The sequence below is a fragment of the Olea europaea genome, unplaced genomic scaffold (genome assembly GCF_002742605.1).
Source record: "Olea europaea var. sylvestris unplaced genomic scaffold, O_europaea_v1 scaffold3858, whole genome shotgun sequence".
In the NCBI taxonomy this organism is placed as follows: Eukaryota; Viridiplantae; Streptophyta; class Magnoliopsida; order Lamiales; family Oleaceae; genus Olea; species Olea europaea.
In genome coordinates, this window is record NW_019258039.1 from 15117 (window position 1) to 31944 (window position 16828).

At 31.9% G+C, this 16828-nt stretch overlaps 1 protein-coding gene across 1 annotated transcript; it reads right to left on the reverse strand.

Moving 5' to 3' along the window:
* Window positions 1-12201: 12201 nt before the first annotated feature.
* On the reverse strand, window positions 12202-12942 carry LOC111387049. The gene has a single exon (XM_023011568.1). The coding sequence runs from the start codon at window positions 12940-12942 to the stop codon at window positions 12202-12204; it is 741 nt and encodes a 246-aa protein (XP_022867336.1).
* Between the last annotated feature and the right edge of the window lie 3886 nt (window positions 12943-16828).

The window sequence follows — 16828 nt, forward strand, 5'->3', positions numbered from 1 at the left end:
TAATATTTAATAAGAGAAATTTGCTTTTCGACTCTATATCTCGGAAGAAGACTCATTTTGATATAAATTAGGTTATGAATGTAAAATTTTAAAATTTTGAATAAAGTTTATTTTATGCCAAATAACATGTATTAAATATGCATAATTAGGCAAGTTCCTATTATATAACTTCAGATCATGCAGACTAAGAAGTTACAATAAGGAAATTTAATATAGTCAAAATTAAGAACAGTTAGTTAACTTGGTATATAAAAGAACCAAATATTATATATAAAAAAATAGAACACAAAAATCGCTCCTATTTCCTTGAATTTGCTATTATTATTATAGAAGGGTGGCTAGGCTTTTATTCTATTTTTAATTATTTTGGTGGTGGTGGTGGTGGTGGTGGTGGCGACGGCGACGGCGACGGTGACAGCAGTAGCTACAACAGTCATGACGATAACAAAAAATGGCTGAGCGTGGTGAGGGCCAGTAAGAGGTGGGGTTCGATTGGTTTGTATTGGGAGGAAGATGGAGCTTTTTTCCCTTTTTAACATGTTTTTAATTTTTAAGTTCATCTTACTTATCCCTTTACCTTAAAAGAATGGAAGTGGGTTTACTATTCATCTATGTGTACCTCGTTTTCAATTTTTACACCTATCTGGTTTCAATTGGTTTTTTACCGTTCATCTCATAAATATCACTATTCTTTCTTTTTTTCTTTTTTTTCTTACTTACTATAAAAGAGGCAATATGCCAATTACTGTTCATTCAGGACGTATTTTGAGTTTTCCTATTTTACCTTTCAATATCCTATACTAAATTAATCCACATCTTTTCGATTGAGTATTAAAAATATTTAACATTGTGGTGCTGCTGTTTTGCCTGATTTGAATTTTTACGTCCAAAACAAAATAGTTGACCTCATACCACATAATTTTTTTTTTTAAAATGATGTAAATTATATTGAAAAAATTGTCATGAAAAAATAACAAATATTAATAAAATAATTGATTTTTTAAAGAAAAAAAGACGAGTTATACACATTTTTTAACACACACGTTTGATGTACTTTTAACTATTTTCGATATTCATTTAAATAATTCAATATGTCTATGATATAGTTCTCGAAATGAGTTTCGAGAGAATATAGAAAATTTATATATTCGACTACCTTACAATCGTTGACATATACTACAATAAAATAGTGAATGTGGCGAGCACTATTCATTCAAGCACCAAGGAGTTGCTCCTAGTTGCCAGAATTGCTCCATGCATCACAGAGCAAATGCTCCGTGATGCACAGAGTTGCTCTGTGACATGGAGCAGTTTTGCTCCGTGTCACAAAGCATGTGCAACAATATATATATATATATTTTTCAAATAATGCTACGTGTCAATTTTTTTTTCATTGGGTGATTGATAATTTTTTTTTTTTGTCATTTTTTATCACTTGATGATTTATTTATTTATTTTATAAAAATCTACCATAAATTTTCTATGTTCTCTTAAAACTCATTTCGAAAACTATATTATAAACACATCAAATGATTTAAATGAATATCGAAAATAGTTAAATCTACATCAAATACGTGTATTAAAAAATGTGTATAACTCGTCTTTTTTCTTTAAAAAATCAATTATTTTATTAATATTTATTATTTTGTCGCGATAATTTTCTCAATATAATTTACATCATTTTCTTTTAAAAAAAATTTATGTGTATGACGTCAATTATTTTTCTTTTTGGACGAAAAAATTCCTAATAAAATTATTATCACTTTATAATTTATATGGGTTATAAATTGTTATAATATTTTTCTTACTTTTCTCCATTTTTTACGCAATATCTATAAAAAAAAAATATCTATATACTTCTTTTCTTCATTCATTTACGTAACAAGTAATCAAATTTTAAGATTTATTGAGAGAAATAAATAGATATTTTGACATAATAATATTACCTAAAAAATGACATAACGCGTACATTGCACGAGTGAAAAACTAGTACTTTTAAAAAGAGTTGGGATTTTGACTGTAATTTTTTCTTTAATTTTATTCTCTCATTCTTTTATTTTTGTTTATTTAAAAGTGATGATAATTTTGTCATATTTAGAAGATTTTAATAGAAGATTTTGATGACAGGGTTGTTTTGCACAACGTCGACCTGAGGTGTATTGCGTTGAAATGAAAAGTTAAGATTGAATTATGTAAAACACAAAAAGCAAATGACTTATATTTAAGTATTAACTTGCAAACTTTGCTCCGTTTGATCAACATTCTTTAGAAATTCAATTTTTTTCTCAAACTCATATTAACTACGTGTTCTTTCAATAAAATAATTTTACACATATACTCAACATTTTTCTATTTTTAAATCACAGATTCTCGAAAAAAATATTATTATAAAATATAATTTACGAAAAACGAGAGCTCAGTGGGGTTTTGAGGTGAGGCATGCAAAAGTGTATTACTAATGGACTTATATATGTTCTAGGCTGAGAACTTGGGCTTCAAAAAAGCCCATAGAAGCCCATAGGTATTGGGTTTTTCGATTCACTTTGATTATGCTGCCAAATAGTTGGATATGTCAAGTGTTTGATTGATTTGAATTAAAACGTACACCCACACAAACTCTTTTTTCCACATTATTATCATGATTATTTAATCGCATAATCGAGACGTTTGATACTGAATGTAATTTGTTTGTCGATTCTTTTTAAATTTGTTTAAATTGAAGCAAGCTACACGTTCTTAATTTATCTATTCCTTGTTGCTTATCTACTATAAATATATTATTTGGAACAATTTATGATTAAAAAAATATCTAACCCAACTTTTAGAATATCTCACTAACTTTCATTATTCTCATTGAACCAAGGGCCTAGTTCATTCGGCATGTTTTTCATGGAAAAATTTTCAACCTTTTGAAAGTGTTTGATAGCAAATATTTTCCATGTAAATTGTTTTTCATCTTTTCCCTCCACACATGTGCCAATTACATGGTTTTGTGGAAAACCAATTCTGCCGTTTTTTTTAATTATTTTTTTTTTTGGCAATTGAAACAAATTCTATCCCCAATTGTAACAAATTTTGTTCCTTTAACTGACAATTTTCAAAAAAAATAAAGTCAAACGAACACCAAAAGACAGAAAATTTTAATATCTTTCAAGTGAAAAATTATACTAATCAAACATATTAAATTGACAATTCACAGAAAAACAAGTTCTAAACAATTCAATTTCTTAAAGTTCATTTTCTTTCTACCCAAATTCCATCTTTGTAATCAAACGAACCCTAAGCACATTTAGTGTTTGCTTGGCTAGGCTTTTAAGTTTGCCTGACATACAATAAATTTGAATAATTCTTGTAATATAGCCTATGTTTGGTAAACTCATAAATAGTTTCTTTATAATACAAAATGAGTGAGCAAGAAATGTGTGGATGATAAGCCCATATTTGACATCTTTTATGTCAAAACTCCTTTTTCAAAATATTTATTTTCAACCACACAATCACACAATTAAATATTTCACATGTAAATTCAAAACTTTGTAATCTTGTTTTATTATAGAAAGGTCAGGGTGTCCAAACTTTTATTCTATTTTTAATCATTTTGGTTGGCGGTGGCAACAAAGACGACGAATACAGCTGAGGGTGGGTGATGGCCAATTAGAGGTGGGTTGGATTGGTTTATTTTGGGAGGAATATGGAGTTTTCTTTCCTTCTTTTTTTAATATTATTTTTTCTAAAAAGCCCATAGATATTGGGTTTTTAGTTTCAGTTTGATTATGCTGCCAAATAGTTGGATATATCAAGTGATTGAGCATTTTAGTGGAGTAGTGTATGACGAATTTATTCTAAACTAGTCAATGACCTTGGCTTTCCACCTCTCGTTGTTTGAGAAAATTTCTGGTATTAGTTTGTATTCTTCTTCCATTTTATCTAAAACAAATAATATGTCAAGTGTAGTCAGAATAGAGCAGAAGATTTATGAGGATGGTAATCTCGCAAGGGAAATGAAATGGTTTAAATAAATATAGCATAATTTGTCAAAGTTTTAAAAAAAAAAATTTAGATAAAATTGGTGAAGTATGGCCAAGTAAATCAGTTGATTGATTAACCTGAAATTTATCAGTTCAGTATATATAAAAGTACATTCTAGAGTATAATGTATGGGAATGGATTAGTTTGTATGATGAAATGTGCAAGTATATAAATACAGAGTAATGTATAGGAATGTATTAGTTTGGTACGGTGAAATCTGTAAGGTATGGCATAGCAAAAAAAATATGTATACCAATATGGTGAAGGTATGGCAAGAAAATCACAACAGTAAACAATTAATAATAATTAATAATTTAGTAAACAATAATTTCAATAAAAAAAATGAAAAAAAGTTTTGCTCAGCACAATGTGAAGACTTGTTGGAGTTGCTCCACACTGTGCAGAGCATTAAAAAAAAAATCACCCTTGTGTGCAAGGGAAATGAAATGGTTTAAAGTTTAAAAAAATTAGATAAAATCAGTGAAGCATGGCCAAGTAAATCAGTTGATTAATCAACCTGAAATTTACTAGTATATATAAGTACATTTTAGAGTATAATGTATTCGAATGGATTAGTCTGTATGAGTAAATGTGCAAGAATATAAGTACAGATTAATGTATGGGAATAGATTAATTTGGTACAGTGAAATCATAGCAAGCAGTGGTATGCAAAAAAAAAAAATTTATGTATACTAATATGGTGAAGATGTAAAATTCAGATGTATAGCAAGCAACTCACAACATAAACAATAAATAATAGTTTCAATCCAAAACAAAACAAAACAAAAGGGAAAATATCCAAAGGAAAAGGAAAAAGAAAATTTACTCGGCATAATGCGGAGGACTTGCTGGTTGTGTGGGGCATTTTCTCCTCATTTTTTTCCTTTTGTTTTGATTTAAATTAATATTTACTAAATTATTAAATTTTAATTGCTTAATAATTGTTTTATTGAGTAAACAATTGATTGACATATTAGCCAATTTTTTTGTTTTGCAGTCTTGACCATATCATAGCGAAGTTGCCCCACACAGTATGGAGCATTCCGACTAGTGCACCGCATTGTGTGGAGCATTTGCCTGTATTTTTTCTTCTTTCTATTTTTTGTGATTTAAATTATTATTTTTTAAATTATTAATTGTTTACTTTGTCAGTAAACAAACAATTAATTCTCATATTAGACCATAAAAATAACTTTAAATGCAACAAAAATAAGAAAAATAAGCGAGACTAAAGATTGAGGAAAGTTTGGATAATAAAATGGTTGGGATTCATAATTTCACTTAATTATTGCTTAATTAATTTCTTGAAAAGTAATTTAACAAATTACTCGTTTAATATGTTAGATCCAATTCTTCTATTTAAATTAATGACCTCTCTCGAGTGAAACTAGCTCTAATCGATTGGTCTAACCTACTATATCTCTGTGTCGATAAAAACACAATTAATTGCATTAACTCTTTGTGAATATAACCGAATGGCACCTAGTACTTGGTCTAGATGTGCAATATTCTCTTAAAATTGTACAAACCACTCAACACAATTATTTAATTGCCAAATAAATCAAAAGGATTAAATAAAATAACAAATACATATGAAAATAAGTACTTTAACATTAAAGAGTAAATATAGAAATTAATCAAACTATTTTAAGCTACATCAATCATCCTTGCATTAATAAGTTTTGCTCATTATAAATAAATGATAGAAATAAGAAGAGTTAGAGAAACACATTACAAGTTAGAGGAAATAATGGATAGAATACAAGACAAAATATAGAACATGTCCTTGGTTAAATTCTTGAAATGTAGAATAGCTTGGTCTTTATTTTTTCCAAAAATCTCTCCGCTTTTCTTAGAATTTCTCCTCTCTTTTCTCTTTTTTGCCTTGACTTTGTATTAGATACTATGGAATGGATTGAGAATTATTGCCATGAGTTTCCGTCTGTAAAAGCCCTAAAAATCGTACCTAGGAGGATTCCTAAAATGCCTATAAGCATACTCGTAAATAACCGAATGAGCCAAAAAATTTCCAAATGACATGTGCATTCATCCTTTAATTTCCTTCCAACCTCCATTATTTATGCAAAAAGTCCTCCAACTTATACTTCGTAAATTTCGATCACCAGGTTTTAACTTTCCGTTCAATCAAACCCTCAAGAAATTGCATCTAAGGTCCTTCAACTTTCAACACCTCTGTACTTTGATCCCCGAGTACATATTTTTGTGCCCTTTTAGTCTTTTTTTTTTCTATCATTTGCATTGTTCTCCTGTAAGTTGTGTATTTTTACCTACAAAGATAATATTTACACGATTGTGAGTAGATTCAATACTTTCATCAATACTTTAACTTATTTTTAACTATCAATAAGTGTATCAAAACACACTTATCATCTATTAATAGGGTGCCCAATCATTTATCCAATAGAACTTTGAATGATGACCTACCAATCACTTAGACCCAAGCATCAAGGAAGCGTAATGAATCTGCAAGTCGACCAAACAATTGAGTGGACAAACTAGATTCTCAGCCTGCACTTAGTGGCAAAAATCAAGTGTTTATAGAAAATAAATTTGATAAAATCAGATTTTAAGTAAATTTTGATAAAAGTTGATGAAATGTGTGGTTAAAATGTTGGGAGTCGCACGAAATATGTGGTTAAAATTAAGCCCCTATGTGTCCACCATTTTCTAAAAACTCCTTTTTTCTAATACTCATTTTCAATCACATATTATCAGAATAAAATATTTTACACAAACCAAAATTATTCCTATATTTTTTAACAACACATTCTCAAAAGAAAAAAAAAACTTTTCCAAGATACATTTCACCAAGAAAAAGACTCTTTTTAATGGGCATCAAACAGGGTTGACTGTTGACATTGACTTAGATTTTAATCAAAATTTTAAGCTAAATAAAACATGGGATAAGCGACTTTGACTTTGAATACAAAAAGACTTAAAATCTAAAAGATTTAATCAAAATTCTCACAAATGATCCTACTTGTTTGCTAAAAGTGCAAACCACAAGTGCACAGATCCCTTACAAGTAATACAATGGACTTTTTGAGTCCGAGTTGATCCCTCGAAGAGTATTTCTTCCAATTACAGGAGACTTGATTCAAATTAGCCATAAAGATACACACAATTAAATTCTTTGAAATTAGAAATAGAGAAAAATACTTCTAGGCTTAGATTTAATTAACGGTTATGAAAGTGAAAATGTTCTTAATTTTAGATGGGTTGTGATTTATGATTTTACCTAACCGTCATTTCATTAATATTTCAACAAACCAAAAATGTAAATTAACAAGTTACAATGTTAAACCAGATTTTTCTAATTTTAGTTAATTGCCTTTTCTCGAGGGAAACTAACCCAAATTGATTCGCTTTACCCACTATAGCTCTATGTTAATAAAAACGCAATCAACCGCATCAAATTGTAGTGGAAATAACTCAATAAGTCACATAAAGTTAGGAGTATATCTCTATATCATAAAAAAAAAAAACCTAGGACATTAATTTCTTTGGTCTAGAAAGCACAACCATCTCTCAATAATTGCACAAACTACCTAACCCCATCGTCTATTGGCCAAACAAATGATGGAAATGTAAACACAATAAAAAATGCAAAAGAACAATGGCACCTTAGTATTAAATGGTAAATATATTGATATTAATGAAACTTAGGTTAAGTTACATCACAAATCCCAACTATAAACCCTTAGCACATTATCAAGTAAGGCTAGAACATGGAGAACCCATTACAAAATGAAGGAGCTAATGAAAAGATACAAAATGAAAGAAGAGATCCTTCCCTTAAATGTATTCTTGAATAAAAATAGGGTTGTAAAATCTTGAATCTTATCTTGAACTCCAAAATCTTGGTTTGAATCTTCTCCTTTCTCCCTTTCTTCTTTGTTTCCTCAAGGCTAGGGTTTGTTTAAGACGAATAATTAATGGTTAGAAAGGGTGAAAATGGTGTTTAAAAGGGATAAAAATCGTCCTAACCAAATTACAAGAAGAGCCCCTGGAAAAGTTAAAATGTGCGCTTAGGTCCTGATTTTCAACCTAAGGCGTGGGTCTAGTACAAAATGAGGCGGGTGCCTTAACCCTTTGGTTACTCTCAGTTGTCCAAAATTAGGGCTATTGTGTGCACCTTAGCTGTGGGCTTAAGCGTGCGCCTTAGCCATCTTTTTCCTTCTCTTCAGTTTAGTCCCCAAAGAATTGCACACCAAGTCCTCCAACTTTGGTTTCTGATCGATTGATTACCTGCAAGTGGACGGGATCGTGAACAAGTAATAAAGTTGTGTGTAGAGTATCAAACACATGAGGACTATGTGTTTGATCGAGTTAAAGCTAATAATTCCCTTAATCGAATACAAGGTCGAGTTGTAACTAACAGTATTAAACCTATCAACTAAATAGAAAGCAAGTAAAAGTTTATCAAATTTGCGAGAAGTATTGCTAAGATGTGGGGAAGTATTGCTAAGATGTGGAATCCCCCTTGCTACTTCATTTTTAGTTTGACAATTTAAATTGACAATTTGAAATCACGCTTGTTGGTCAATGTTCCTATTTTAATTGAAAACCTCTCTCGATAGTTATCAAATTTATTCCCCTCATGCGACCTTCCTATCCCTCGATAAAGGATGCGAACATGATAAATGTATTAAACGAATTAGAACATCTTACAAAAATCATATAAAGCATAGAGGTATATCTCTATCCTCTATCGAATCTCATAATATTTATTATTTTGTGCTAATGATCCTATTGTCTCACTCGATAACAGCAAAATTCACAAACAATTCAACTAGTGGTCAATTAATTGAAAAGCATGAAAACAATAATAAACATCCAAACAATTAAACAAATTAGCGTCAATTAAATTATTCAAATTAAAAATTCATAACAAGGGTTCATCACATCCTAACAAATATGAAAAATTAGCCTAACATATTTAAATTATAAGAAATCATATATAAGTGGAAAGACATAACCCGAATTTTTGATAAATTGAGAAGATGAAGAGAAATCTTGAAATCTTGAATCTCTTCAATGGTTTCTTAATAAATCTCGACTTGCGCTATCACTACTTTGTCCAATACCAAGTTTGAATCTTCACTTTAATTGAATTCTTGCACGTCCCCTTCAATTCTCTCACAAAAACAATGAATTCGCCTCCTTCGATGATGATAATTGATGAATATTGGATTAAATTATATATAAGAGAAAAGTATGAGAGCCCCCTTTGTGCATTCTTCTGTTGGGTATTTTTAGTGGTCGAAAATTGGTGAAAAATCACGTCCAAATTGGTTTCCAAAAGAGTTCCAATCGAATAAGGAAAGCTACCCTTGCACGCAGATTTTTTGTCTCTGCACAATAGTCAGTATTTTGATCATAACTTTGTCTCCCGATATTCGATTGAGTTGATTCAAAATGAATTGGAAAGATAAATAAAAGGGATACAATTTTTCTAGAAATAGATATTTTCCAATTCGGATGTTTACCATGCCAAAAATTGGTCGCAATCCTTGATTAAAAATCTGAAAAATATATTATGTAATTAGAAGTCGATTTATAGTAATATTCTGATGATATTCCATTCCTTTTTGACTTCTAATTGCATCCAATTGACTCCCATAAATTTTAAAATGTCTCTTATGGTCCAATTCAACCATTGGGTATTTGCAATTTGGTCCTCAACTTTGTACTTCGTCATTTTTTTCCCTTTTTCACTTCTTTCTTTCAGTTTAACTTCCAACCATCGAGTTTTACCTAATAAATGAAATATACAACAAATTAGGCTATAATCACTTTAAAGAACTATTAAATGTCTATATTTTTAGGTCTACATAAGTGTATAAAATACACTTATCAAACACCCCCAAACTTAAACATTTGTTTGTCCTCAAACAAAATCAAAACTTAATTTAACAAACACACAAACATGTAAAATATTTTGATTGGATAATCTAGCTTTTTACATCATGAATGGAGATCACCGTATTAAATAGACAAACTGCTTCAAAGTCACAATACCAAACCAATATTCATTTTTTTAATGCAAAATCGACGTGTGTGTGTGTGTGTGAAGAACTAGGTTGACATTAATGACTTCACAGGTTGTTACAATTTCCGACCCTCTATGGTCAAATTTATCCTTTCATCTCTCGTAAAATTCACATACCCCCAAACTTATTTTTTTCACTCTTTCCCCAGCGTGTGATCTAAGATTGAGTTTTTCATTACTATCCTCACCCTTTCCAATTTGGGTGGATGTCACTAGTTGCAAGTCAACACATCAATGAATAAGGATTCTCCAATTATTTGATTGCTTCGACTACAGGACTCAACTAGGCTAATTATCCTTCATCGAAAGTCAAATTTTCTCGAACAAGTGTTAGGAGTTAACAAGGCATTAAATGCATTTTTATTTTTATTTTTATTTTTATTTTTGTGAACTCCCCTTTAAGCTTTCTAGATGACCCATGTAGCAGGCTTTAGGCCAATGACTCCCAAGTCAGACGACTTTAGGGCACCAAGTTTTTAAACACCCTTATAGGCTTAATAACCCGAGTTAAAAAGGTTTCGAAGAGAACAATTATTTATTTTTTCAATGGCAACTTCATCTCTAATTGCTTTCTAAATGACCCTTGTAGCAAGCTTTAGGTCGATGACTCTCAAGTCAGATGACTTTAGGGCATCAGGTTTTAAGATACCCTTGCAGGCTTAATTGCTCAAGTCATAAAGGCTTCAAAGAGAAATTTTAAATTTTATAATAGATGTATTGATTAGTGCAATATCCCTTATCATAGACCTATCCAAGAAAACTAATCTCCAACTCAAGACTTTCACCCAATTTTATCATGTTCATCTCAAACAAACCACACAATTTTTTTTTTCACACAAGGAATCCCTAGCCACATCCATATCTTCCTACAATAGTAAAATCACCCCAAACTGTGCTATATTTGGTCTAAGGATAATTAGTTTAGAATGGTTTGGGTAACGCATTTATGTCCATCTAAATTCACCTATCAAGAGCATGAAACAACTCATTTCATCACAATGTCAAACTCAATTCTTGTGCTCGTATAATATCAAGTTTTGCAAGTTTAAGTTTCAATCAATCTAGCATGCAACCTATCCACAGTTTATAAATTAACACTAAATCTCAATTTACTTCATCATTGCCAGCCGGGCTGTCCAACCCACACAAGCACGCAACCTAATAAAAAAATTTGTTGTTGTTTTTTTTTTTTAAGTAGTACTAAACAAACGCACCAAAACACACAAGCATACGAAAACCAAAAACCTCAATGTTTTTTTCACCCCCAAACTTGAACCCGACATTGTCCTCAATGTCTTAAAACAAAAGTAAGAGTATAAGGGAATGGGGAAGAAAATGAAGAAAATACTCCTCGAAGTTTTCTGTTGAATATGTGAGGCACTATGGATGACGGCTCGACAATCTCTGTCATCATATTTCTCATTTGGTCTATGTTGGTTTGAGTGTTCCACAATGTCATGTTCCTGACATAGCAGTTAAATCAAACACTAAAAATCAAATAACCTAATACACGTGTTACTTAGCCTAAGCAATCAAAATACCAACAATAAATTCAATGGCCTAAGTGGATTATTAAGGATGGTGATACCCTACAAATTAAAACGTGCCTAAATCTATTGCAACCAAATAATCAAAATAAATCTATATGCTATGCGATGCAGAAAGTAAAATAAATAAAAGGGTTAGAAGATTGGGTTGCCTCCCAATAAGCGTTTAATTTATAGTCTTTAGCTAGATTATATGGAGGAATTGATCAGGGTGGTTTAAACATGTATCTTGATTTGAACTCCTTGCAATTTCGCTTTGCATCTTCGTTTTTCCTTCCAAACCTTGAACCCTCCGTTTCCCTCTCGTCCAAAGCTTCCTAAGTTTTTAGGCTTTGTCTCTTTCGAGCCTTGTTGCACCTTTGCACTAATATAATTGCACTCTTTCTTAGCTTTTTTATCGATCTCTCTATGTACTGGATTCTCGATAGTGTTGTAGATCTTAAACTTCTCTTGTTTATCTTCCACTCTCAATGTTAGTTCACCACTTTCAAAGTCCATGACAACTCGACTTGTTGATAGGAAGGATTTGCCCAAGATAAGTAATGCTGCATCTCATGGCTCCTCTATATCTAGGACAACAAAATCAATGGAGAATATAAATTTTCCTACTTTAATGAGCACGTTCTCAACCACTCCTCGCGGGTATTTGATTGATCTGTCTCCTAATTGAAGGGAAATAGATGTGTCCTTTAGCTCTTCCAATTGTAATTCCCTGTATACAGAGAAGGGCATTAGGTCTATACTTGCTCCTGAGTCACATAAACAATTAAATTTTGAATCATTCCCTATTGAGCAAGGTATTTTGAGACTCCCTAGATCTTGTATCTTAGGAGGTAATTTATTCTGCAATATAGCACTGCACTCCTCATTTAACTTGATGGTCTCGAAATTTGTAAGCCTTCTCTTTTTGGATAGAATCTCCTTCAGAAACTTTGCATAGTTTGGTATTTGAGATATAGCTTCAATTAGTGGAATGTTAACATGAAGCTTCTTGAAGATATCTAAGAACCTTACAAACTGTTCTTCCAACTTCATCTTTTGCAATCTTTGTGGAAATGGGACAGGAGGCACATGAGGATTGATAGGGGCGGTTGTCTTAACCTGTAGATTTTCTGACTCTTTATTTGGAACTACTTTATCTGGCTGTTCAGATTTATCCACTTGCTCTTCATCTATGGAAGGTACCTTTTCATTTACTTTCACCCATCTTTCGACTGTGATTTTTGGAAGTTGAATCCCACTGCGTGTAATGATTGCCCCAACCTCCTCATTCTCTACAATTTTTACTGCCATTACCTCTGCTTAGGATTTATCTTAGTGTTGCTTGGCAATACTCTTTGTTGTCTTTCTAATAGTGCTTTGGCTATTTGCCCCATTTGATTCTCCAAATTTTTTTATGGCAGCACCCTGAACTTGCAAGCTCTTATTTGTTCTCTGCATGCGTTGAGTGGATATTTATGCTAACTTAGTCACAAGATCTTCTAACGAAGACTTCTTCTTATTCAGCTAAAATTTGGGTCGTGCGATCTGCTGTGGCGCGTGTGAGTGCCCTGATTATTACTCCATTGAAAACCTGGGTAATTTCTCCAGCATGGATAATATGTGTTAGGATTTGGATTGTGTTGTTGCCTTTGAAAATTCTGAGTGTAGTTCACGTCTTCTACCGTCTGAGTAAAAGGAGATCCTACGTTACAATCAACACTCTCATGGTTCCCTCCACAATGTTTCCATTTCAGTCCCACTGTCTGGGCCACACTCATCTGATCTACCTTCTATGCCAATGATGCCAATTGTGCTGAAAGTGCTGTTAATGAATCAACTTCGAATACCCTAGCAGCTTTCTTTCCAGTCGTTCTTTCAATAGGCCAAAGTGCACTGGTAAATGCCAAATCCTCCATGATTTGGTAGACGTAGTCCGCTGTTCTTTTTGTGATAGAACCATCGCACACAGAGTCTATGTTAGCCCTACTAATCGGGTTCAAACCAATGTAAAAGTATTGCACTTGAAGCCACTTCTGCAGTCTATGTTACAGGCACCGACGAAGTAAACCTTGTATTGTTCCCAAGCTTTGAATAACATTCTGAGTCCATTTGCTGAAAAGTAGTGATCTTGTCCCTTAGCTTTGTAATCCTTTGCGGTGGGAAATATTTGCTAAGAAATTTCTGACTCACTTGGTTCCATGTTGTGATGCTCTGCGATGGGCAAGTGTCTAACCATTCCCTTACTGAATCCCTTAATATGTATGACATATGTCCTCAGGTGGAAGTTTGCCTGAACAAACGCCGGATATACGATATTGGACTGGCTTTCCACTACCGGTGGGACTATATACTCTCCCATGAGCTTTGCATTTTCATTGACTGCAGTGATATTCGGTTGTGCTACTGCTAGATTAGCCCCGATGGCTATTTGATTCGGATTTTCGCTTGCCATGTCTTCCTCTTTCCGTTTTTGATGTGTTTCAAGCTATTGTCTTCTTCAAAAGTTGAATGTTTGTTCAATTTTTGGGTCAAATTGAGCAAGATCACCAGTTCTCGAACTTCGCATACAAAGTCTTGAAAAAGAAAGCAAGAAACATTGTAAAAATTTTCTAAATTAATGAGCTAAACTAAAAATAAGAAAAATTCATATTAAAGTTAAAATTAACTAAAACTAGTAAAAAACAATAGTCCCCGGCAACAGCACCAAAAATGTGATTGATTGATTACCCGCAAGTGAACGGGACCGTGAACAAGTAATAAAGTGGTGTGTAGAGTATCGAACCCACGAGGACTATGTGTTTGATCGAGTTAAAGCTAATAATTCCCTTAATCGAATAGCAAGGTCGAGTTGTAACTAACACTATTAAATCTATCAACTAAATAGAAAGCAAGTAAAAGTTTATCAAATTTGTGAGAAGTATTGATAAGATGTGGAATCCCCCTTGCTATTCCATTTTTAGTTCAACAATTTAAATTAACAATTTGAAATCATGCTTGTTGGTCAATGTTCCTATTTTAATTGAAAATCTCTCTTGATAGTTATCAAAACTATTCCTCTCACTTGTCCTTCTGATCCCTCGATGAAAGATGCAAACATGATAAATGCATTAAACGAGCTAGAACATCTTATAAAAACCATATGAAGCATAGAGGTATATCTCTATCCTCTATCGAACCTCACAATATTTATTATTTTGTGCTAATGATTCTATTGTCTCTCTCGATAACGACAAAATTCACAAACAATTCAACTAGTGGCTAATTAATTGAAAAGCATGAAAACGATAATAAACATTCAAACAATTAAACAAATTAACGTCAATTAAATTATTCAAATTAAAAATTCATAACAAGGGTTCATCACATCCTAGCAAATATGAAAAATTAGCCTAACATATTTAAATAACAAGAAATCATATATAAGTGGAAAGACATAACCCGGATTTTCGATAAATTGAGAAGATGAAGACAAATCTTGAAATCTTGAATCTCTTCAATGGTTTCTTAATAAATCTCCACTTGCGCTCTCTCTTCTTTGTCCAATACCAAGTTTGGATCGTCACTTTAATTGAATTCTTGCAAGTCCCCTTCAATTCTCTCACGAAAACAATGAATTCTCCTCCTTTGATGATGATAATTAATGAATATTGGAGTATAATATGTATAAGAGAAAAGTATGAGAGCCCCCTTTGTGTATTCTCGTTTTGGGTATCTGTAGTGGTCGAAAATTGTTGAAAAATCACGTCCAAATTGGTTTCCAAAAGAATTCCAATCGAATAAGGAAAGTTACACTCGTGCGCGGATTTTCTGTCTCTGCCCAACAGTCAGTATTTTTATCATAACTTTGTCTCCCAATATCTGATTGAGTTGATTCAAAATGAGTTGGAAAGATAACTAAAAGGGATACAATTTTCTTGGAAATAGATATTTTTCAATTTCGGACGTTTACTATGCCAAAAATTGGTTGTAATCCTTGACTAAAAATCTGAAAAATATATCATGTAATTAAAAGTTGATTTATGGTCATATTCTGATGATATTTCATTCCTTTTTTTNTAATTGGTTACTTCCAATTACGTAAATCAATAGTTCAAACCGCACTCAAAGGTAGGGCATTTCCCATTTTCATAGGAACTTCTATACTATAAAGCTATATTTCTATCCCTGTAGTAGCTTTCAATATTTGCTACAAAGTGATATAATATCAAGCATTTGAACGACATTAATATTACCATATAATCAATAAACAAGATTAAGAAATAAAATCGAACAATCATGCAGTAGAGAGTTAACAAGATTTCGTTTTAATGCTAGAAAACAAAAGTATAGACTAGCATGATTGAATTGCAAAATAGTTGTTTTGAGATATATTGGAAGCCATAATGGATTTGGATATACAAAACATCTCAAATGAATATATGTAATACAATTTCATTAGTGCTTCTTAAAATTACGTTTATCTTGAAGCACGAATCACAATGTAAAAATTAATATTTTTCTATTACAAATTCAAATTTCCATCGAAATTTTTCTTCTATAAAGAATGTTGGACCTCCACGAGAAGAAATCATTGGATAAGTTTTCATGCTTATTAAGGGAACCTCTAGTACAAACAATGCCCTAATAACCTTCAGTCATCCCGATCGACAACCTGTAATCGGACTACAACCCCTCTTCTTCTCAATTGGGAGTGGATTCAATGCTTTGCACTTCCCTTCATGATCACCTTTTCCAACACATGAAAATCGGGGAAAGTTTTTATAGTCGATATGTTTTAGTGGTGCACCTTCTGAAAGAAGTGCACAAACCAAAAGCACCGCAAGAAGCATAGTCTTTCCTTTCAATGAATCCATTCTCGTTAGTTTGGAAGTCCAATTATTTTGCATGGAAATGGACTACTTCTATTCTATATATAGGCCGGTCAAAGGTTTTTCCAACAACCAACATAGATGGAATGGAATGAATTAAGGAAAACCATTCAGTGTCTTATAAATTTTGAGGTTGAAAGGAATCAAGTCATTAAAATTTTTGACTTGTTTTGCCGGCGACTTCGTGGGATTATCTTTTATCCATCCAGTGATAACCATTGTTTTGACCATTAATCATGTATTCAAACATGTTAAAAAATAAATTATTGCTTGGAAGTAAATTTTAGGTAAAAATATTACTTATTTTGATAGCAAGGTAAATTAATTTC